Genomic DNA, 26,209 nt, shown 5'->3' on the forward strand with positions numbered 1-26,209 from the left:
TCATCCTTTACTTTTATCCATAACACATTTTCACATGAACTTGTATCATATTCTATTTGTTTATCTCTTTATCATTGTTCTTCATTAGGAACCCTAATTTCCCTATCCGGATCACCATAGTATTTTCAGTATTTATAGTAGTTTCTGGCATATGATAGGTACTTGAATCATTTTTTAAAAATAAATTAATCATTATTATTGAAATCAGCAAGATTGCTTGCAGTCTATTGCAAGGGATGTATCACAAAATACCATTGACTGGCTGCATTAAATTTTGATTTTCCTAATACATAGATATTTTCAACAACTTGACCCAGTAAAATCCACTAAAAATACATGGTAAACAAGATAAAGTATAACAAAGCCAAAAAGAAGACATTAAAAGAAATCCAAGATTAAAAAAAAGAAAATCTACAAGAAATGATCATCAGATTATCAGCTGATTTTTCCTCATCAAAATTGGAAGCCAGAAAAGCATAGAGGATATTTAAAGTGCTGAGAGAAACTGTCAACTTTGAACTGTGTACTTAGCAAAACTGTCTTTCAAGAATGAGGGTAAAAGACATCATAGATAAATAAAAACTGAGAAACCATCAGTAAGGAAAATCCTTAAAAATGTCCTGGAAGAAAGAAAACAATCCCAGAACAGACGTTTCAGATACAATGATAAATGGTGATAAGAAAAATGGTAAATAGTGAGTAAGTGTAGAGAAACACTGATGGTTAAAACAGTACAATAATGCCTCATCAGTGATATTATTCTTTTACAAATACAACTAAAGTCCTAAGCATGTAAGTTAGGACATGAGTATTGCTTTAAAATATAAAGAAAACATAAAGTTCTTGTATTGCTGGTGGGAAAAAACAGATAGTGAAGTTTAGGATGTGTTATAAACAGGTTAAATTTTCAAAGGTAATTACTGAAATAATAGAAAAAAGGGTGCATTTTCTGAAAAAAGAGAAAAAATATACTAATATCTCTATACATATAGAGAAAAAATAAACTAATTCAATTAAAAATAAAGCAAGGGGTGGGTGAAAGTAAGGAGACAAACCAATAATGGAACAAAAAGAAAAAACAAAATAAGATGATAGAGATATGTTTCAGTATATTATAAATCATAATACATATAAGTGAATTGAACTCCCCAATTAAAATACACAGTCATATTAGAAAACAAATCCAGACATGCTATTTATAAGAGATAGACCTAGTATGTAATAAAGAGAAAGTTTGAAAGTAAACGAATCGTAAATGATAAACCAGGAAAATACTAGAAAAGAAAAACAAGCTGTTTTTGCTATATTAATATCATAAATATAATTGAGGATAAAAATATTTACTTAAGATAATTATTAAATATGAATAAAGGATTTATAAGCATATAATAGTCTTAATTTTACTGTACCTAATAGCAGAGTTTTTAAATATCTAAAGCAAAAATTAACAGTTTCATAAAGATAAATAAAAAATCTATCATGATATTTGGAAACTTTAACACCACATTTTTAAATAGCCATTATAGAATCCTGCAAACATCCTTCAGCCAAATATGGACTATTTTAACAAAATAATTGATAAGCTTGTGCTAATTGACATATAAGACATTACACTCAATAATATGTGGATACACATTCTATTTAAGCACACAAAGAACATTTTAAAAATAGTAAGAACACTAGTCAATAAAGCGAATCTCATAAACTTCCAAGAACATGATACAAACCAAATTTTATGAGTATCTTACATTCAAACTGAGTCAATAACGAAAATTGTGACTAAAACCAATCACACTTTTGGAAATTTAAAAATACACTTTTAATACACTAATGGCTCAAAAAAGGAGATAATGAAAATAAGACATTTTAAAAACCACACTCTTGAGAACTCTTTGTAGAAAACAGTATGTAATTCAAATAATACTTAAAGAAAAATTTATAGTTCTAATAAATAGAAAAGACTACAGGTTGGAAAATAATGAGCTAAATAATTTAATAAATTAGTAAAATAAATATATGACCCCCTCCCAAATAAAACAAATAATAAAAATAGAAGAAATTCATAAAATATATGACATCTACAAAGGCCAAAGTTTGCTCTACAGGAATTAGAAAATTGTCAAACTTCTGTCAGAATTGATCAAGAAAAAGAGGAAAAATAAACAGTATGATAATGAAAAGGATATATTGCTAAAGCTCCTGCAAACATTAAAGTGTTAAAAGAGGATATAATGAACAGATTCATATGAGTAATTTTGAAAATTTAGCTCCAATATGGAAATGTCAAGAAAAAACACATTGCCCCTAAATTGACTCAAAAAGAAATGCAAATTCCAAATAGTTTCATAATAATGAAATAATTTGAATCAGTAGTTACAAATCTTTCTAAATAACAAGGCTCTATGACTTTAGAGGAAAGTTTTACGAAACATTGAAGAAACAAATTTCCCAATTTTACCAAACTATTACTCTAAAGTAGAGAAATATAGAGACAGTCTCAAACTCACTTTATGAAGCCCTGATGCTCTAGATTGATGGGTCTTTATAAGAATTAAAGACCAATTTCAGTAATGAACATATATGCAAAAATTCCAAACAAAATATTACTAGCAAATTAATGTGGAAATGTATAACAATGATAATAAATCATAACCAAGGTAGATTTATCTCAAGAACACAAAATTTTTAATATTTAATTAACTCATCACATTAATAAATTAAATACAATTCATTTGATAATACCAATAGCCACATATAAAACATTTCATACAATGCAAAATCCTTTCACAGGAGAAAGAAAATTCTTAGAAAAGTAGCAATGAAAGGTAATTTCTTCTACAAAATGTAAAATATTTACAATAGCCTGTAGTAAAAATAATATTTAACGTGAAACAGATAATCTAGAAAGACACAAGAATACTCACCATGATCAATTATCTTCAGCGTTATACCAGAGATTTTAGCACATGTAATAAGGAAATACAAAATTTAAAATGGTATAATTATTGGAAAAAAAGAAATAAAGCTATCATTATTTGCAGATTTATATTAGAAAGAAATCCCAAATGACTTATAGATAAATTATTACTAGTTTTGCAATAATACTGATGTACACTTAGCAAAAAATAAACAGCCCCTTTGTACATCAGTTCAGAGAAAGTAATTCTAATAAGATGCCACTAAAATTCTTTTCAAAAGCATGAATTACCTACATATATATTTTTTTTCTCTTTGGAGAAATTATTATTATTATTATTATTATTATTTTGAAACAAGGCCTCACTGTGTCTTCCAGGCTGGAATGAGATGGCACAATCTTGGCTCACTGCAGCTTTGACTTCCCGGGCTCAAGCAGTCCTTCCATCTCAGCATCCTGAGTAGCTGGGACAACAGGTACATGCCACCCCACCTGGCTAATTTTTGTATCTTTTGTAGAGACAGCGTTTTGCCATATTGCCCAGGCAGGTCTCAAACTCCTGAGCTCAAGTAATCCACCCACTTCAGCCTCCTTAAGTGCTGGGATTATAGGCACACACCACCATGCCTTGCCCAAGAAGAAATTATAAAACTTGATTAAGAAACTTCAAAGAAAGTATAAATAAATGTAAACATATGCTCAGAAACAAATAGACTCAATCATCTAAAAATGTCAATTCTCGTCAAACTCATCTGTAGACTCAATGCAAAAAAACTGTCATGGAATGTTTCATGCAAAATGGCAAGGTAAGTTTAAACTATACATTTAAGAACAAAGAAAATGTCAAGATCTAGTGAGGAAGAATAAGAAAGTGGAAAAATTTATCCTATCAGATAGTCAAGACCTCTTATAAAGTTGAAGTAATGAGTAGTATGTGGTACTGATTCTGAGATAGATGAATGGACTAATGAGGTAAAACAGAGATTGCAGAAACAGGCCCAACTTCATAGGGACACTGGGTATGTGACAACATACCATTACAGATCAGTGGACAAATGACGGTGCTTTAATAAAATGGTGCTGAGAAAACTGATTATCCATATTAAGAAGAATAAAAAAGGTACAGGATGCAGAAGATAACTTGTATCCATACCTCATAGAATATATAAAAGTGTAATGATTCAAAGACTTAATTGTAAAAATTATACCTTGGAAAAGAAGAAGACTTGAGAATATTTTTTAACTTCATGGTTAGAAAGTGGACATGAAGTCTCAAAACAGAATAGTCATAAAAGAAAATTAAGGAATTGTTCTCGTGGAATAAATAATTTTTAAAAATGAAAACATAAGCCACAACCTGAAAGAAAATATTTTCTACACCTAAACATGACAGAGTATCCAGAACATATTTTAAAATTTCAAAAAATAATTAAGAAATGAACAATTCAATATAAAATTAGGCAATGATATAAATGCATTTTATATTAGAGGACACCTGAATGAAAAAGAATGCTAAATTTCATCAACATCCTGGAAAATACAAATGAATACCATTTATAAATGGCATTTTACACCCAGAAAATTGGAAAACATTGAAAAATTTGAAAATGCCAAATATAGACAAGAATTGAGTGTTTCAAACTCATATGCTGCTGGTGGGGGTTGAAATTGATACAATAACTTCAGTATTTGTTCTCTATGTTGTCTTTTTTGTTCCTCTATTTATCTATCACTGTCTTTTTTAGAGTTGGATATTCTATAGTGTACTATTTAAATTTATTTGTCATTTATTTTCATATATTTTTGAGGGCTTTTTAACTAGTTTCTCTGTGGATTGCAATTAACGCCTTAACTTTCAACAAGCTAGTTTAGATGCCATTCTAATTTCAAAAGTATCCAAAAACTCTGTATTTTTGTTATATAGCTCCATTTCCAATGCCCTCCTTTGTGCTGTTATTGCCATACAAATTACATCTTTATACTCTGTGGGCATATTAATACAGATTTATAAATAAGTATGGCTTGTGAGTTTGCCTTTTAAAGCAGAGGAGTTACAAATACAAAACACATTTATATCATGATTTGAATTTACCTATGTACTTACTTTCACTGTTGTATTTTATCTCTTTATGTGAATTCAAGTTACTGTCTTATATCTTTTAATTTCAACCTAGGGACTCCTTTTGGCGTTTCTTATAAGGAAATGAATTTTCTGGAATTCATTGCTAGGCTTGCCAGTAATCAATTGTCTTGGTTTTTGCATGTTTGGAAATGTATTAAATTCACCATAATTTTTGAAGGACAGATTTGCTGGACATAGAATACTTGATTGACAGTCTTTTTCTTTCAGCACTTTGATGATGTCATCCCATTGCCTTCTGGCCTACGTGGTTTATGATGAGACATAAGTTGTTGATCTTATTGAGGATTTTTGGAGGTGAAAAGTTGCTTCTCTTTTGCTGTTTTGAAGATTTTCTATTCATCATTGGATTTCAATGGTTTCATTATGGTGTGTCTAGGTATGGATCTCTGAGTTTATCCTAGTTGGAGCACACTGAGCTTCATGAATATGTAGATTAATGTTTTTATTGAATTTTGGAAAATTTCAGCTGTAATTTCTTCAAAAATTCTTTCTTCCCCTTTCTCTTTTCTTCTCTGAAACTTGTTATGCATATGTTGGTACATTTGATCATGTCCTACAGGCCTTTGAAACTCTGTTCATTTTCTTCATTCTCTTTTCTTCCTAGTCTTCAGACTAGATATCTTCAGGTTTGCTGACATATTCATCGGCCTGCTCACATTTCTATCTACTAAGCCCCTCTAGTAAATTTTTCATTTAAGTTATTGTATTTTTCAAATCCAGAATTTTCTTTGGTTCTTTTATTTTAACAATGTCTGTGTCTTTATTAGTATTCTGTTTATAGAGTCATACATCCTTATACAATCTTTAGACATGGTTTAACTTACTTCTTTAAATTATTAAAAATATCTAGCTTAAAGTTTTGGTCTAGTAAGTCTAACAACTGACCTTACTCAGGGACAGTTATTATTGACTGATTTGTTTTTCCTCTGTTTGGGGCATACTTTCTTGTTTCTTTGCTTGTTTCAAACATTTTTATGGAAAACTGGACATTTTAAACAAAACGGTATGGCAAAACTAGAAATCATATTCTCACCCCTTTCCAGGATTTGTTTTTGTTCCTTTTTGTTATTGTCATTTTCTTAGTGAATTTTCTGAAATAGTTGTGTAAGATCCGTGTTCTATGTTTTATATGCTACTGAGTTATTTGCATTGTTAGCTTACTAGTCAGTAAATGATTGGATAAATATATATTTTTTAATGCTTAAAACTAGCAGTCCCCCAGCCTTTGCCAAGGGGCTGTGTGTGTGTGCGTGTGTGTGTGTGTGTGTGTGTGTGTGTGTGTGTGTGTTAGCGCACATTTTAAATATTTAGCCAGGCAGCTGACAACTCTACCTGGACCTTCACTTCTTGTTTGAACAGAGCCTCAAAGTCAGCTTTAGATAAGAGCTTAGGGCCTTTTCAGGTCTGTCCTGAGTCGGAACACAAACCTGAGTATGCACATAGCCCTATCATACATGTGGTTTTCTAGATTCTTAGGAATCTGATGTGGCTTTTCATAGTCCTTATGCACATTTTATTTCTCAGTTTTTTCTTTGATGCTTTTGGCTAACCTATTGTTTGCCCCATTGTTATCCACCACCTCAAGCAGCCATAAAGTTAAGTGATCACCATTAATTTTTCACAACAAATACTTCTAAGAAAAAGGCTTTTCACACTGTATGAAAACCTCATGAGGGCAAATACAGCCTTGCAAGTAAGTTATGCAGGGAAGCACTGGACAGGTTAAATAATAATAATTCTCTAGGATTGAGGCTTTGAAGGAGCTTCAATTCCATTATCCACTCCCCTATCTCCCCATCAGAGGTTGCCAAGTTACTAGTTTATGCTAAGAATGCAGGCTATTATTTGGTAAGGCTACCATGGACCTAGAAAGGGGAAGATGGAAATATGATGAGTTAAAACACCACAAATCTCTCTGTTCTCACCAAGATTCGGCTGGTTTTCTTTTTTTTTTTTTTTAAACATGTTTCCTGAGTTGTTGGAAGACTGGTTAATTTTCAGAGTTTCTAAACACTTCATCCTGACACATTTTACCCGTTTTATCTTTGTTTTATGGAGAAAAGAATTTCTGAACACTTAGACTGACATTTTTCTGATGTCATTGTGGTAAAATGACTTTGTAATTCCACTTGGCATTACCTACTGAAATTTATTGCGAGAGTAGCCTAGGAGCTGACTGTTTTACTCTTTGTAATACTGTAGTGAAAGAGCAGCCATGTTCAAGGGTGTTCATATAGCATTACTCAAAAGAGCAAAAACCTGGGAACAACTACAATGTCCTGCAGAAGAATAAATAAATAAATTATGATGCAAAGGGAATATTTTATAGCAATGAAAATGAATTAATCATATATATATCTCCACTTGGGTAAATCCTCATAATATACTTTTTAGGGGAAACATGCTGAAGAAGATTATATTCAATAAGGTTCCATTTTTATGAAGTAAAAAACATGTTTAAAGCTATTACCAAGACAAAAGGAAATTTTTTTTTTTTTTTTTTTTTTTTTTTAACAGAGTCTTACTCTGTCGCCTAGGCTGGAGTGCAGCGGTGCAATCTCGGCTCACTGTAACCTCTGCCTCCTGGGTTCAAGCAATTCTCACGTCTCAGCCTCCCACGTAGCTGGGATTACAGGCACCTGCCACCACACCTGTCTAAATATTTGTATTTTTAGTGGGCACGGGGTTTTGCCATGTTGGCCAGGCTGGTCTTGAACTCCCATTTTTAGTGGGCACGGGGTTTTGCTATGTTGGCCAGGCTGCTCTTGAACTCCAGACCTCAAGTGATCCACCTGCTTCGGCCTCCCAAAGTGCTGGGATTACAGGCATGAACCACTGTGCTGGGCCATAATTTTAAAATATATAATAGATTAATGACTATCTGGTTTTAAAATATAGGAATGAGATAAACACAGAGAGAATTTTAATATTGTGAACAAAGTTCAATTCTTAAATTGGATGAGGAGTTCGTGGGTATTTATTTTATTCTAATGTTTTGTTAGGTAAGAATGCAACTTTTTGTCTTTTTGTATGTCTCAAATGTTTTATAATAACAAAAAAGATCAAATTTTGCCTACTTAAAATAGTTTTAGCCCCTTTTTAAAATGTGTATTTGGGCCGGGCGCGGTGGCTCAAGCCTGTAATCCCAGCACTTTGGGAGGCCGAGACGGGCGGATCACGAGGTCAGGCGATCGAGACCATCCTGGCTAACACGATGAAACACCGTCTCTACTAAAAGATACAAAAAACTAGCCGGGCGTGGTGGCGGGCGCCTGTAGTCCCAGCTACTCCGGAGGCTGAGGCAGGAGAATGGCGTGAACCCGCGAGGCGGAGCTTGCAGTGAGCTGAGATCCGGCCACTGCACTCCAGCCTGGGCGACAGAGCGAGACTCCGTCTCAAAAGAAAAAAAAAAAAAAAAAATGTGTATTTGTGCTGTCTGTAAAACAATGTCCTGATACAGTGGCTGAAAGAAAACAGAGGATTATTAGATTTACATATTTTATTATTTATTAATCTATCTACAGGATCTTGAAAGGTTACTTAATGTCTTTGAGCCAGTATCCTATACTTACTTCAAGGGTACATTGTGAGAATAATAGTAAATTACAGGTAAACTGGCTGCCTATAGAAGGCACTCAGTGAGTAGCAGTTATTATTAGCAACATGACATCGTAATACACACTCAAACTCATATTCATTCAGTATACACTCAAATTCATCCATCACTCAGATAATCAGGTGTTTAGGATATTTTTGTTTTTGTTTGTTTTGATAAATATGTCCAGAAGCTAAAAGCAATTTTGACTATTTTTATGAAGACACGGTAGCATTGTCAAAAGAACATCAAAGTGAATCTTTATATTAAATTTTGGTAAGTATCAATCCTTTTCTATTTACGATTTAAAAATGTTCACCTTTTAGAGTTATTTCTATGTCTTTGACATACTTTCTAAAATGTCCTGTAAAACAATAAAACCATTTTGAGATAATTATTCTTCCAATTATGATTTCCAATATACCAAACATTACAACAATTTCAGAATATTTTTGTTCCTTTGTAATAGAATCTGAGAAATAGCCAATTTGAGTATCTGTAAATTTGAGGAATTCCTTCTTATGTATTTTAAAAAATGTATTGTTTAAAAACTTGGAAAGCCTGAAAGTCCCCATGATTTTCACGGAACTCCGCTGAGTATGTCTATGCTGTGCCAAAAAATACACCAATTTGCTGATACAGTTTGCTGCCCATGTTCTATTTAAGCATTAACATGAAACCCACCCCCTGTGCCTGGTTCATTCTTCTAATTCCTTCAGCTCATCAATATCCCCCAGGGGAAGAAAGGAAGGGACCTATCAAAAGTTTGGAGGTTAGCCATGGTCAAGTTCAGCATCAAACAAAATTTCCAAGTCATACAATTTTTTCTCAGGCATTTTCTTTTTTTGTGCACATTTCTTATCTTTTAGGTCCTCATCTTCTTTGAAATCAGAGACCTCCTCTAACTAGCTCTCATCTCTCATTTCCACACTATATCCAGGCCCATCGTATTTGAAATAAAGCTCTTAATTTTATTCTACTTTCCAAGAAAAAATAGTGCAATCTCATACAATGTGGTATTGTAACATGCCAATGTTATTTAATTAAATGTTGATTTACTGGGAGAATGGGATAAAATATGTGAGAACTGAATGTAGATGCAGAAAAATGAATAACAAAATGCTCAAGTCTTTTCTTTTCACATTTCTTATTACTTACCAGTGTCCTTGAATAAGCGTCCCTATTTTCTTCCAGGTTCTGAATGAATTGAATCTACCCACCATGAGTAATAATACTCCTAGCCTGCAGATATATCAGCCCCGTCATATTGGAGTCTGGGACAAGTAGGCACTGGGTAGTTTTTGTGGTTGTTGAATAGGGGTCCATAAACATGGCTCTCTACCTCAGTTACACATGTTCTTTACTATGGCTCCAAATCATTTGTGAGTTCTACTTTTCCCCCATGGCATCTCTGTGGGCCTACCCGAATTATTAGCAACCCAGGGCTTCAGTCTCTTGACCTGTCAGCATAGAACCAGTGCCTCTGTTATGATTCTGCCTATCTTGGACTTTTACTTTGGACTTGGCAATCAGAAAGAATTAACCCAGCTGTACAATCTGGAATGTTCATCAAAGCAAATTGAAATTTCAGAATATCTACTGTTTGGGATGCCATAGTATGTATAATTGAGATTCATATCCACTTTTCATTTGCAAATAGCTCAAAATGCCAGTGCTATGGATGACCTTTAGTGTTATCAATCCCACCTAGATGATTGTGCAGAACAAGAAATTGAGCCCCAGAAAAGTTACAGATTTGCCACAAATGACACACTATTTAAGTGGCGGAACCTGGACTAAGATTTCTTGATTCTTAGGCTGGCTCCTCTTTTTTTTTTTTTTTTTTTTTAATTGTTGTCTTTTCTTTTTAAACCATGCTTGCTGATTCCTTAACCAGAGGAAGAGAAGACATTTGTACAAATCCTTGTTCTTAATATAAACACCTGATGTTACTACAGCTGGTGGTCAGCATGCCCATACTATGTGTTGTTGACACATTGTTTGTAACTGGCTATTTTAAATGGATAACTTCTAAACATGGAATTATGTTTTTATTCAACTATCTTCATGCATATATTTGGCAATTCTGCACACAGTGAAGCTAATAATGATGCTTCTGATGACTGAAACATGCGGGTATTCTACTTGAGAAGGTTTCTGAATTATTGCTTAAACTTACACAAACTTAAAACAATTAGAAATTGTGAATGCTAACATAATTATCTTTGTTATCAAAGAGCTGTGCCAGCATAATCTTTAAAATTATAATATTGTGGCCTGGCTGATTTCTGCTATTTGGATTCTTTTTAAAATAAGATGTTTAAATTTTCTTTTAAAGTGTCAATTTATTGCAGTAGTGCAAGTACAACACAAGCACTCAGATAGGAAGAATTTTTCTTCAAGTTCTACTGGGAGACAGCCAAAACCTCTCCACAGGCTGATTCCTCTCCTCTTTTTATTTGCTCATTTTCAAAGGTAAAGACTGAAGAGTAAGCACCACATTAATGACCCCATATATCCCCTGAGATGAGCAATGTCCTGATACTACTTATGTCAAATATATACAGGCACATCTACTTTTTAAATAGAGCCCACCCTATCAAAATTATATTTCCAAAGGCTCTGACTCTTTAAAGAGTTAGAGCAAAGACTTCTTGGACAAACGCTACCTTGTGAAGTGCACATTCCTACTCTACATTTTTAATCGCAACTAGAAGAGTCCCATGTAATTGAATAAAACTTCATTAGACATAAAGAAAAGTAATCCTAATTACATTTTATCTTGGATTAACAAAACTCACAGTGCATATGTTTTTGGTCGTAATATATTTCCCTAAGCCCCACAATTGCTAAAAATACTGAATCAATCACCACCCAGATTGCGTCATGAAGTGTGTGAACTAGTGCATTAAAAGACCGTGTTAGCACCAACAAAGTTTATTGGGGTAACTGTATTCAAGACGCACATGGCATACCTTTAAATAGTACTGTTAAAATACCAAATAAAATGTCAACGTCTGTCAGGTCTCTGGCTTTTATAAATTGTTTAGACTGGGAAACGCTGGGGTTTTGACATTGTTCTTTTCATATGATGTAGAAAAGAAGAGACCATAAAAAGAAAAGAACAATAAAGCATAGCTCATTTTTTAAGTTCTTTCATGGAAAAACACACTCTGGATCATTACCCTTCTAATCAACAATTTCCTTCTTCCTCCCAATCCTTCCCGTCTGGTATTTACCTTTCTCTGCCTCCCTCTCTCTGGGTGGTATTCTGAGCTTATACACACTACTCAGTAATCATATTTTTTAAATCACTTCAAAAGAGAATCCCAGGATGGCATGACAGATATGTATATACGAAGGGTATTTTTAACCCGAACCATAGCTTTACTTATGATCTCTATGCTCTTAAATGCACACCAGTGGGCCCTGACTGCAGCATTCTCAGAAAGAAGGAGGCCCTGTGAGCAGGATGAGCTACTCCCTGCCTGCAGACGAGTTATTATCACACCTTGCTGGCCATCTCTGCCCTCTTCCTTCTGCCCTTCCTTTTATTACCACACCACACTCCCCACAATTCCCATACAACAACATCTCTGTTTCAGCTTCTCCTCTGGATTTCCCACACTTAATGCAACCCAGACCTCACCTTCAGCTCTCCTGAGGCCACTTTGGAAGCCAGCTCGATGACACAGCCAACAGCCATGCGTGCAGCACCGGACGAGTGCAGCTCATTCCAAATGGTGTCACTGTCCACCTGAGCAAACAGTCAGCAGAGTCCGAAGACAGAAGAAGAAAGCGAAAGAGAAGGAAGAGATGAAAGGGGGAAAGAGGGGAAGAGGTCGCAGGGGAAGAGGGACAGAGAGAGAAAGCAAATCTGTGAGGAAGGGCTGGCAGGGTAACAGCGTATGTACAATAACATTTGTCTTCCGTCTTGGCCAGCTGAAAAGGCCTTCTGGACATGGCTTTGCTTATACTTTTTCTCTACACTGACTTCTCCAATGGAAACACATTCCTGCCATGCCTCACTGCCATTCCCTGTTTAGATTTCTCATTACAAACAGCATTACATAGGCTGGATCTGGCTTAGTTACAGGCCTGCTAGAAACCAGGCCCCAGTAGTAGATAGAGTAAAAACGAAGAGCACTTAGTTATACATAAAAATCGAATTTGCAAGTGCTAGAGGGGGAAAACTCAAATGCCCTTCTGACTGCAGGTTTACAGGGAGCCAAAGACAATTATTAGGCAGGTAGCAGCAGCAGTCAGGGAGTAGAAAGTAGCAACCGCAAGTCAGGTTCTCCAACTAAATGGAAGGAGTGTGTGGTCCTCACACTTAAAACGTTAATAGCAAATTGCAAGGAAAAATTTGATGTTCAAAGATTTCTAACTTTCAGTACAATTTGTCAGCTTGTTTCAGTTCAAACTGGTATTGTTAAAAGTGGATAGGCTAGTAAAATACATGGCTGCTTATCTACTAGAGAACATTATTATCAAAACAAAGCATGTACCAATATTCTGGATTTCCCTTTATAAAATGCATTTACTCTTTTTCATGCATGCAATGAAAACACGTAATAATGTATACATGAAAAGAACAATAGTGATTTATAATGATCATATATGTGATATTTTTTAACATATAAAATAATTCATAACATAAAAAAAACAGTATCCGATGGGAGAAGTCTCTAATTTTAGGACACATAAGTTACTTGAAACACCAGGAAATAGAATACAAAGTTTGTGATGTAAATAGCAAGACTTCCCAAATGGATCAAAGGGGAGAAATTCTGCATAAAACAAAGCTTTTTTTTTTTTTTTTTTAAATAATAGAGAATTAAATGCAAGAGGCCTAATCACATGGAACAAATACAATAAATAATAACAACACATATTCACGGTGTACTAAGCAGTTTTCTAAGAATTTTCACATGCCTTTTTCTCATGAGGTTCTTACAGACTTAAATACTATCAAGAACAATGAATACATAAAAATAAATGAGAACAGTAAATAAGTGCATACATAAAAAAAGAAAATTAAGATCCTATAAATAGCAGTATAGTAGTGAAGTTTCTGGAATCAAACTGGTGGGGTAAAATCATGGCTTCATCATTAAAACCTGAGTGATGTTGGGGAATTAATTAATTAATGCCTCTCTGCCTTGGTTCCTTTATCTGTGAAAATACCAACTTTTTAAAGTACCATCTGCATACGATTGTAGTGAGGATTAAATGAGTAAGTGGTAAGCAAAAGCTAGCTACCACCATTTCAGCTACTGTCATACCTGTTTCGTAAAGCCTGGCACATAGTAGAGGCCTACATGTTGACTGAATGGGTACACTGTGGCTTAGAGAGGCTACTCTGAAGACCACAGGACCCTCACGCAGAACTCTGACCCTGTCAGCACATGCCTTTCCATCACCCTCCTCAAGAAACCCATGCTTTCTAGGAGGCAGCATCCCCTATCATAGTCAATACCATCATGGTCTACACTATCAGCTAAAGAGTGAAGGAATCATTCAAATGGACGCTGAGACCTAATCATTTGCCCTCTAAATTGAAAGTTTTATTATTTTACTGAACCAATATAAATAAGTAGTTGTTTAAGCTTTGTGTAGATATATTCTTAAGGAAGATGACTGCACAAATTGAAAAATAAAAATCATTATTTACCATGTATTATATAGGTTTTAGTCAGCTTTCCCGCCATTACAGAACTACTAGTACCAAAGAAAAGCCTGCATTAATCAGAATTTAAATTACTGGGGAAGCAAGCAAAAAAATAAAATAAATACATTCCAAAAGACTTATTCAGTGACTCAAGAACCATGTAAAATTCCTAACCCCTTTTTACTCAACTTTGGAGTACATCATAAGCTTTGTTTCTTTCTTCATTTCTTAAAGCAGTAGCAAATTTCCTTCCAAAAAATTATAAATACTGAACTTGATTAGAAAAACATTCAAGCAGCAGAGAGCACTGTCTCTTTGACCATACTAAAGGGCATTAGGTAGCCACAAATACCTTTGATATCCATATGCCTGTCCATACCTTTCTATCTGCCTAAGATGTTTGTGACTTTAATTTTGGTGTCCAAACTTCTACTAATAATGGTCATTTCGTTTTAATTCAGTTAACATTCGTTGAGTACCTACTGTGAGTTGCAGGTGGGGGTTACTTTTATAATAAAGCTATGTTCACTGATCATAAAGTATGTTGAGCACATAGGTGGATGATGGATATTTTGACTCATAACCAATGTTTAGGCTTATCCCTAAAGAAGCTCTCTTTAGGAATCTATGGGATTTACCATCCATTAATTTACTTATATTGAAACAAAAACAATATTTATCTCAATACCACTTCAACTGATGTTTTGCTTACATTTAGTTTATAACTAAATGGTAATGGTCAAGTTTTGTGGTTATAATATGTTCAAAAATGGGTAATTGTACTTAATTCTGAATTTACAAACAGGTTTGTTTTTGTCGGTTCAGGCTGCCATAACAAAATACCATGGGCTGGGTAGCTTAAACAAAAGAAATTTTATTTCTCACAATTCAGGAGGCTTTGAAGTTCAAGATCAAGGTGCCAACCCATTTGGTGACTGGTGAGGACTCTCCTCTTGGCTTGCAGATGGCCACGTGTCTGCTACATCCTCACATGGCCTTTCCTTGTACTAAAGTTCCCTCCATTTAAGGATATCAATCCTATTGGATTAGCACACACCACCCTTATGACTTAATTTAATCAATTTAATCTTAATTACTTTCTAAAGGTAGTCAAATATAATTAGATTAGTGATTTGAGCTTCAGTACATAAATGTTGAGGGCACACTCTTCAGCTCATAGTAAGATTAAATCACAAAAGCTTGTTCATAAGTCAAATTACAAGCATACTTTCTTAAGGCATGATGTTCCAAATGGGGTTCAGGGCCAAATTAGCTGCCAAAAGCTAACCACAGTATTTTCCATGTTACAGTTTCATTAAAACTTCAGTGATAAAACAGGATGCATAACTTACGAATTCTGCTATAATCTGTGTAACTAGAAGAACGTCCATATCAACTTTCCAACATTCCCAATGGCAAAAAGTATTTTTCCTCCCTCTACGTCCCTCTCATTGGTTGGCAATCTTTCCAACCAATTTCCCTATATTAGTGATAGCATCAGGAGGGCTACTTCCTTAAGAGAGCTCTGATTTTAACTGCTGAAGAACATCTTGACAGTAGGAAAAAACTCTGGGTAAGAGAAGACAGTTGAGTTCATAGACTGATAGTGGTTCCTGGCATAGAATAAGATATTTTGGAACTGGAGGGGAAGAAAAAAGGGAAAGAAGGATTTGCTTGGAATGGATATAGATATGCAGGATTAAGGGGCTGAAATGGCAATGCAATAATGATGAAAGTAGACACCAGAAGGGTTTGGAACTATAAGAAGACAGGTACCCTCACATTTGGAAGTTGAAGGACAGTGGCATAGAGTTGGCTCTGGAAATGGAAAAATAATGCAAGACATAATAGATGAGGCTGGAAAAGAAAGGAATGACAGTGGAGCAGGGAGCCACCCTGAGCACAGTGGCCCACTACTAAGGGCTTGCTAAAGTTGAGAAGACATGCAAGGCACTTGGACACAGGAAGGGGAGCATCACACACTGGGTCCTATTGTGGGGAGGGAGGGGGGAGGGATAGTATTAGGAGATATACCTAATGTAAATGATGAGTTAATGGGTGCAGCACACCAACATGGCACATGTATACATATGTAACAAACTTGCACGTTGTGCACATGTACCCTAGAACTTAAATTATAATAAAAAAAAATAGAACTGCTATATTCTGAAAAAATATGCTTTGCCATTTTTCTTTCCATGCACATAAATTCCCCTTTGTCTCTCCAACAACTTATACTTTTTCACAGTGAGAGAGAGATAGGGAGAAAGAGAGAGAGAGAGACTTTCTGTGTGTGTGTGTGTGTGTGTGTGCACGCATTAAGGAGTAATAGTACATGAGCTGAAAGGAGATTACGATGGATATAGAAGAAAGGTAAAGAAAATGATGATCAAAATAGAATTTTGCTTCAATATACATAAAAATACAGATTTTGTGGTGAGGATGATATTTTCCCAAATTCCTTTTCACATCAAGAACTGAACCTGGCTGTCTTGGATCATGGTTCTGTGTTAGTGACAGTATCAAAAGAATATGATTATTTCTTCTCTGAATGATTCAGAGTAGAGACCCCTTCTACCTGTGACAACCAGGCATGCTTGTTGATTAGGGAAGATATAGAACGCATTGAGTGGAAGGAAAATCCAAAATCCACCTCTTCTGGTCCTGAGAGAATGGAGAAAGCTGGACTCAAGAGGTGCGACAGAAACAAGGAACACAGAAAGCAACATGTGAGCAAACGAGAGAAAAATGTTTCAGGTAAGTCGACAAAATAGTCAGTGAGCCTTCACTTTGGTTGATATTTGGGTCTTTTTTTTTTTTTTTTTCCAGACAGAGTCTCGCTCTGTCATCCAGGCTGGAGTGCAGTAGCTTGATCTTGGCTCACTGCAACCTCTGCTTCCTGAGTTCAAGCCATTCTTCCACTTCAGCCTCCCAAGTAGACGGGATTTCAGGCACCCGCCACCACACCAAACTAATTTTTGTATTTTTAGTAGATATGGGGTTTCACCATGTTGGCCAGGCTAGTCTTGAACTCCTGATCTCAGGTGATCCGTCCGCCTCAGCCTCCCAAAGTGCTGGGATTACAGGTGTGAACCGCCATGTTCAGTCAATATTTGGGACTTTTTGAAGTTATTTCTACACTAAACTGTGGGCACCATACAATAAAGTCTGTAGAGTGGTGTGAAAAACTAACGGAATATTAGACTACAGCATTCCTGAGATGCTCTTGCTTCCTGTGTAGTGCAGCTGGAAGCCTCAAGTTCTCACCATCCTCCAAGGGGTACGACATGGGAGAGCCCGTGAAATGGTTTAACTATGGGTGGAGCCAAATGGAGTCCACAGAGGGGTTCAGGGGAACCCCAGTACCAATGTGAGCCAAAAGGAGGCTACTGGAGCCCGGGAGCCCTGCCAAGCTCCAGCTGGCAGAGAAATCAGTAATCAGAGTTAATCTGCTGCCGACCTCAGCTTCAAATTCTGGGAGATCAGGAATAGTCGGTGCAGAGAGGTTGCCGTGGAACCCTGAGTGTTCAGAGGACAGCATGAGGATCCAGGTACCCCTTCAGGTCTCCGTCCCTCCCTCAGGTGCCTAAATGCCATCTTCAAAGAGGAATCTGAGAGGCTAAGCAATTACCTAAAGATATTAAGTCCAATAATAAGGTGATCTTGAACAGACAGTATTTCTAAACTGAAAGGAAGTTATCAAACTGGAAGAGGCTGATATATTATTAATTGTGGAGAGAATCACTATAATTGGGGAAAAAAATAACATATTTATCACACAATTGAGGGAGCATGGGAAATATTGTGTCCCATTTATTTCCAAGGTCAGGAATTTATTTTGCCACATGGCAGGGGGCAAAATCTAGCCAGGATTCTGGGCAGAAGTCTCTAAGGATATGCTATACACATGGGCTAGTGAGGTTTAAATTGTATTTTACAGTATGGCAATACCTAAAGATTCCTACCTTCAGATTCCTCTGGAATCTGTACCAAGCCTTGCTTTATGCGCCATTCTAAAAAACAGTATGCTTTTAACTTTCAAATGTTTCAATGATGTAACTAATGTACAAAGCATGAAGGGAGCTTTAGTAGAAATAGGTCCACAGAGGCCTTGTTTTATTGCCAGAATTAAAATCTATCAGTCTTGAAATAGGCGTCCCAAAGTTCAACTCACTTTATAAATATGTAGGAGGGTCTGGACCTAACATACATCCAAAACTGGGGTTGAGAAGTGTAAGTGAAGCTATTCCACAAAATGTCTTTCTGTGTGAAGAAACAAACACACTCGGTGAGATAGGGCAGAATCCCGCTTTAGGGTGAGAGTCACAGGAGCTTGGCCCATAAGAAAGATTTAGTCATCAGAGGAGGAGGCACAATCTGAAGTAGCACAGAGTCTGTTACTGAGATTCTCTCCCAACCCACACTCCCAGAGTCCTGTGTGTTTAATAGGGTAGAAAGGGGTTGAGAGACACAGAAGATTGTTAGTAATAAAATAGGCAAAACATTTTAAACCCTCTAAAAATATGAGAATTAAGTAGAACATTTTTGTATCAATTTTAAAGATTATGATCTTAAAAGAGGGAAGGAAGCACATTTTCTGTTTCTCTATAAACCTCAGAGAATCCTGAGCACTCGGCAATGTGAAGACCCCAGAATATCGGTAATGTGCATCAGCAGGGGCCAGCAGAACTCACTGGTAACAAAGAAAGAAAAGAGAAGGAAGGAGGGAAGGAAGGAAGGGAGGGAGGGAGGGAGGGAATAAAAGTAAGAAATTAAAAAAAGGAAGGAAAGAAAGAAAGCCAGACTCAAGAGGTGCGACAGAAACAGAGGACACAGAAAGTGATATATGAGTAAAAAGAAAAGGAAGGAGGGAGGAAGGGAGGAAATAAGGAGGGAAGGAAGGAAAGGAAGGAAGGAAGCAAGAAAGCAACCAAGAAAGAAAACCATACCCAAGAGGGGTGACAGAAACAGGGGACACAGAAAGTGTATGTGAGCAAAAAGTACATGAGAGAGAGGAAGGAAGGAAGGAAGGAAGGAAGGAAGGAAGGAAGGAAGGAAGGAAGGAAGGAAGGAAGGAAGGAAGGAAGGAGGGAAGGAGGGAGGAAGGGAGGAAAGAAGGAGGGAAGGAAGGAAAGGAAGGAAGGAAGCAAGAAAGCAACCAAGAAAGAAAACCATACCCAAGAGGGGTGACAGAAACAGGGGACACAGAAAGTGTATGTGAGCAAAAAGTACATGAGAGAGAGGAAGGAAGGAAGGAAGGAAGGAAGGAAGGAAGGAAGGAAGGAAGGAAGGAAGGAAGGAAGGGGCGATGGGAAAAACATCTTGCATTCAGAAGCACATGGTACTATTCACATTAGGCATTACCTAGGCTCCTAAAATAATTAGGAAGATGCGCTCTCTGTGGAGGCATGGAGGAATTGCAAGAGGTTAAAGAGTTGGGCCGGTAAAGCCCTAGTTATACATCTATTTATGAAAACTTAGCTACTACATAATGCTGTTCACATTTAAAAGAAGAATAACATGTTGCAATCTCTCTTACTAGTGGTGATCCAGAATAAGGGATAAAAAGGATGCGTGCTGAGTTAAACATAACTTAGGAAACATGAATAGCAGAAACATGATCTTATTTACTCAGTCATAGCAGAATGCAATTCAGAAAATATACAGAGAAAGTAATTGAAAACTAAAATTTAACAGTCCACGTTTTCAGTTTTATTGTATATTTCCCTACTCTATAAAGTTATTTTCTTTTTATTTAGAAATAATAATGACAATAACAATAATATTATCATCTAGCAATTATTGAGTATTTACTAAGATCCAGGCACCATGCAAAGCTTTTGCCCATAGTAACTAATACAATTCTTACAGTGACCATTGATGTAGATGCTATTATTAAGCAGTTTTATATATGAATTTCAGAGGCAATTCAGCTAGAAATTAGAGAAGGTAGAAAAAGAACTGAGAAAAGTGTGAGCTGTTTACCCACAGTAATTTTTATGCTAGTAAAATCAAAATCCAAAAAGTAAAATAAATAATAAAATGATATTTTGAAAAACAGATTCTAATCATATATGTATAAAGAGTTTTTAATTAAATAAATTAGCTAAGACCTGCAAGAACGTTTTTTCTTTCAAGGTATTGAAACCCTACCCTGTTAAAAGTGCTAAAATATTTTTTAAAATCAAATGTTTCAAGTGGTACCTGGAATAGTTGAGCTTTTCTTGAGTGTTGTGATTTGTTTGCTATTATGCTAGAGCAGTAATTCTCAGTGAAAGTGATTTTGCATCTAAGAGGTCGTTTGGCGCTTTCTGGAGACATTTTTTGTTGTCATGACTGAGTAAGGGAGATGCGCTACTGCCTTCTAGTGCACAGAAGCCAGGAATGCCACTACGCATCCTACGATGCATGTTTTTTATTTGGTATATAACCAAAAATAACTTTAATCAATGTCTTTTCCCTGAATCTGTCCAAATAATTCTGTCTACTGAACAGAATCAATGCTGTTATATATTTAGTTTTAAACATTATTCTGCCCTTGGTTTCTTAAGTGTCACAAATGTTAGTGACAGAACCAGGAAAAACTCTTCATAGTTCTTCCCATTCCTTTGCTTCATTCTCACCTTACCACTCCTTAATACATCAAAGGAAAGGACTGCAATTTTATTTAATGATTCCAAAAAAAGATAATTATATAATATCATTGGCAAAATAAAGAGTCAAGGAATATCATATAATTTATGAGTCTATACAAAACCACACACACACACACACACACACACACACACACGAAATTGCTACCTATTAAAAGCCAAGTTTTTGAGAAACTGTTGTTCATGAGAATGTTGGGTTCATCCTACACACGTGGCAGGCTGGGGTACATGGAAAGCCTGCTGCCTTTGAGTGGCCATGATTCATTCTGTTAAGTGAAAAATATGTGGGCACTGATTCTGAGTAACCCACCCTTTTAATTGTTCACTGTCTTTGAAACAGATTCTGAGCAGCTGAGAGATGGGTATAACATTTCAAAACCATTGTTTATACCATTTCTTTATTCCACTGTGAGTTAAGAACATAAATTAAAATGATAAAAATCCATGACCAACTCAGGATTTTGCAAGAATATCAAGATGCTTCCTGAGTGCCCTCTTATCCGGAAGTCTCTGTGCTTCTGCCAGCCTCTGGGGCAAGCACCTAGTGGCCTTCAGTTTTCCTTTGTCCTTTTATTGTTCACACGGAGAGCAATCACAGCAACATTCTCTTTTAAAATGCCTTCTTGGATTTGAATCAGGAATAATTTAAATGTTTACTAGGTTGTAAAAAACAAAAAAAATTCTTGAGCTGGCTTTTGGTGGTGTGTGCGTACAGGCCCAGCTACTCAGAAAGCTGAGGTGGGAGGATCACTTGAGCCCAGAAGTTTGAGGCCAGTCTGGGTAACACAGTGAGACATGAAAGCAAAGAAAGAAAAAAGAAAAGGAAAAAAAAAAAAAAAAGGGGGGGAAAGAAAAGGGAAAGGAGAGGAGAGGACAGGATTTCCTTGGTGTTAAAGGGATTAATTGTCTTATACATAGTGGGATCAAGTAGTATCCATGAGTCCACAGACAGGGACAAAGAACCAAAAAAAAAAAAAAAATACTTGGAAAGACTCAAATACACAAGGGGTACAGATTAGGGCTAAGGAAGTAGCCATGTATTCAAATGACTCCAGAAGCCACAATGGTGGCATAGACATAATGTCAGGTAACTGGGGATGAGGGACAGGCTCTCTGGTTAGAGCTACGGTTGACTGGAGTGTTTGTGTCCCAGCTAAAAGGTGGCTACGCAGTTCCAAACAATTTTTTTCTTAAGGAAATGATAGCATGATATTTATTAGTAGCCCTAAATATTGTATACTTAGATGCAATTTTTCTATCTTAAATATTGACAATAATTCACTTAAAAACCCCCAGTCAGGCTAAGAGAAATCTATGTATGTATTGAATATGGCTTCTAACCTGGCAGTGCATAACTTCTGCTACCCAGGGTGATTTATTTTTACACAAAGTTTGAAAATCCTAAAGCGGGAAAGGCAAAAAAAAAAAAAAAAAAAAAAAAAAAAACAGTCTCAGCAGAACTAGTTCAGTTGATTCCTTGTGTGGTAACCATCAAAGCTTAATTCAAGGAGGTTTCTCAGGGCAGTGCCCTGGGAGAGTAGAAGTCCTCTAACTCTTACAGAGGTGTGTTACTGAAGGATTCCAGCCTGCGCCTGAGGACAAGGCCAGACATGATCTGTTGAATCTAATAAAAAATAACTGGGGTTTTTATGTTCTATGTCTTTTGTATCTCACTTTTAGTAATCTGCATTTATTGCATCTTGTAAAAGTATTTCTTCACAACAGAAAGGAAATGAAATGTAAGTAAACAAAACCTTGCCCCTTACCAAATAATAATTTGAGAAGCATTAACTTCATAGAGAAATGATTTTCTTTGCAAATTGTTTAAAGAAAGAGTTCTATTTGGATAAAAGGATAGAAAGAAAAGGTGAAGCCAGAAGTGAAATTATAAATGTTTTAGGAATTTTTTTAATAAGTTCCACCTATCAAGATAAATTATACCAAGAAAGAATGACTGCCAATAATTTGCCTGAGTTGTACACCAAAATTTGGTACCTATAGACTGGTATAACCACAGGATTTGGAGAAATTGTTAGGCTTTAAATATACTTTTAAACAGAGATTAAAAGGAAGCAAGCTTTGGACAAATCCTCCTCTACTTTATCCCATTCTTTTAGGTGGTAGCATAAGCAAGGACATCATCGACATTTAGTGCATTAACACCTTATCTATTTTGTTGCCTTAGCGTTGGAGACCTTGTAAACCAGCAGTTCCACTTGCAAACTATTCAAACATGGGCAAGTTCATTCACTGATCCAAGACCTAAGAAAAATGGAGATAATACTCCTTCCTCATAGGATTATTGTTAGCATTCAATTAGTCAATACATATAAAGTGCTTAACACAGCACAAGACAATGCTGGAGGCAGTAAGCTCTCAGACAATGGTAACTAAGAAAAAAAAATCCCCGCATTTTGTTTCTAACATTACTTTCTATTTAGCAGCACATCAAAGGACAAAAATCATCTGTGATAATGCTGGAAGCCAGGAACTACCTCCAATCAGAAAGCTACATATTTTCTAGCCACATATGGATCTAGTTCAACTGTAGTTTCCTGAATGAATGTGGGTCTTTGCAGGCTTTTCCAAGCACATCAAGCATAGCTCAATCACTGGAACCTGAAACAAAGCTAATGCTCTGAAAAGCCGCACATGATAGAAATTAAGCTACCTGTCCTGAAAGTGGATGTGAAGGTATTTCAAATGGGAAGGGAATGACTTAGAAGAAAAGGAATTTAGGCACAGTCTCCTTTGTATACTCTAAATGCAGCCCATTGCTTCCTTGTGGAAATATTCCCAGAGTTAAATGTAATACTATTGTGCCCATTAACAGAACAGGTTTCATATGCACTGTGCATGTTTAATGTGGTACACTATCCCTCCTCAGATGCCTTGAACATTTCACCCTGAAAGTTGGGAAATGAAACTCTTCACCCAATTCTAAGCAGTTTAGTAAGTTCTTGCTGCTATGTTATACTGATGCTAGGGCTACAGGGCATTTTCTGAATAATTGAGTTTAAGCTTAAATAATGATCAGATGCCCCTAGAAACCTATTGGCAGACAGCAGACTCAACAAACAGAGGTTTTTCATTGCAATATTGATTCTGTGCCATTTTAGCCATGTTGTATAAAAGCTTAACCGTAAAATAAAATAAAAATCATTTTAACTTTTGCACTGTGTCAGATAAAGCATATTTTTTTTAAATGAATCATCTACTGTGGACCAAATATTTCTGCAAACAGCATCTTGATTTGGTAGCTTAAAAATTACCTAATTTCATCTTCTAATGCCAAATTTCTTTTTGTATTTGCTTTGGGAAACAAAATAATTATCTTTTCCCACCTAAGAGGTATTTGATAAGCTCAACATTTTCCTATCCTTGATCCTTTACAATTAGGGTTAAAGCTGACGATTCCAGTAGATATTTTGTTTTTGGAAATGGTAAGAAAAGAGGTGGGAGCTGCGAGGTTCCAAGAAAAAGAAAAGCCTAATTTATTAGTAGATTCACAGGAAGAAGTAATAAAGTCAAATCTATTGCCCAAAGAAAGCAAAAAATAAATATCTTTGGTCAGTGTTTAAAGAACAGCATAGTGGGTAAGATTGGGGCACCTACTAGGTGCTGGACCCCAGTAAGCACTTTACAAACACTACCTATTTTATTCCTCATGAGAGCTTTATAAATGTATTACTAGTCACCTTTACAAAAGAGTAAATCGAGCTGTAAAGAAGTTAAGTAACTTGACCAAAGTTACATAGTTGATGAGATGAAGAGCTGTGGTTTCAACTAAAGCAAACCCTGCACATTAATATCGTTATGGACTGAATTTGTGTTTCCTCAAAATTCATATATTGAAGTCTTAACCCCAATGTGACCGTATTCAGCAATAAATCCTTTGAAAAGATAATTAAGGTTAAATGAGATCATAAGTGTGGGGCCCTAACACAAAATGACTGATGTCCTTATAAGAAGAGAAAGAGACAGCAGGGATGCGCGTGAACAGAGTAAAGCTATGTGAGGACACAATGAGAAGAAGGTCATCCGAAGACCCAGGAGAGAGGCCTTAGGAGAAATCAAATCTGCCAACATTTGAACTTCTAGGCTCCAGACTGAGAAAACTAATTCCTGTTGCTTAAGCCACCCAATCTGTGGTATTGTATTATGATAGCCCTAGCTAGCCAAATACAGATATGAACTGTAAAAAGATATTCTGTGTTGTACATTCATTTTTTTTTTTTTTTTTTTGAGATGGAGTCTCGCTCAGTCGCCCAGGCTGGAGTGCAGTGGTGCGATCTCGGCTCACTGCAAGCTCCGCCTCCTGGGTTCAAGCCATTCTCCTGCCTCAGCCTCCCGAGTGTCTGGGACTACAGGTGCCTGCCACCACGCCCGGCTAATTTTTTGCATTTTTAGTAGAGATGGAGTTTCACCGTGTTAGCCAGGATGGTCTGGATCTCCTGACCTCGTGATCCGCCCACCTCAGCCTCCCAAAGTGCTAGGATTACAGGCGTGAGCCACCGCACCCGGCCTGTATGTTCTTTAGAACATGATGGGCAATGAGAGCTAGTGCAAGTGTCATAGGCATAGGGTTATGAGTGTCTGTCTTTACTGCTCTGTCTTCAAGGTCTGACACATAATAGATGCTTAACAAGTTTTGTCGAGGGAATGAATTAACAGATGAGAACAAAAGAATCGTATAGTGATACTGTTCTTTGCAGGGCTTTACTGTAGCTAAACTTCTAATCTACAAACATCACTGCTGCTTGGGTCCTGCAATACATCCATAATGTAGTGATGACTGCTTCTCTGGTCTTCAGTTAGCACCATGTTTAGCCTCCCAGCTCTTGCTTGCCAGCATTTGGTGCTTCCTTTGGTGCATCATCCTACAATGTTGCTTCTTCACTGAATCATCCAGCAACATCTGTGGTGTCCCCAGTGCCCTGGATCTCTGTTGTCATGCATCACTCCTGTCTCTCACAGAAGCTTCCCCACTCACTATTTTCCCAAGGGAAACAGACTGCGTAAGACTTAAGTCATCAAGATCCCCAGTGACAAGCTAATGGGAGCCTGCTATCTGATCTCTGAAGAAAAATGAATTTTGTAAAAAGCTGTTTTAAATTTGGATAAAGTACTATCACACAGTAATGACATATTTGATCCCCAGAGAAGACAATAAATCACATTTCATTTATCACCTTACTTCATAGATGAAGGAACTGAGGCCCAGCAATTT

The 26,209-nt window shown here is 36.3% G+C and overlaps 1 protein-coding gene across 4 annotated transcripts in view; it reads right to left on the reverse strand.

Annotated features, from left to right (window-relative positions):
• HDAC9 (histone deacetylase 9) overlaps positions 1 to 26,209 on the reverse strand; it is a 910,741-nt gene that overhangs the window by 188,727 nt on the left and 695,805 nt on the right. For all 4 annotated transcript variants that reach the window (XM_025379211.1, XM_025379208.1, XM_025379210.1 and 1 more), the window contains exon 17: positions 12,305 to 12,412. In XM_025379211.1, coding sequence (XP_025234996.1) covers positions 12,305 to 12,412 — 108 coding nt within the window. The remainder of the gene's footprint in view (positions 1 to 12,304; positions 12,413 to 26,209) is intronic.

The sequence above is a fragment of the Theropithecus gelada genome, chromosome 3 (genome assembly GCF_003255815.1).
Source record: "Theropithecus gelada isolate Dixy chromosome 3, Tgel_1.0, whole genome shotgun sequence".
Lineage (NCBI taxonomy): Eukaryota > Metazoa > Chordata > Mammalia > Primates > Cercopithecidae > Theropithecus > Theropithecus gelada.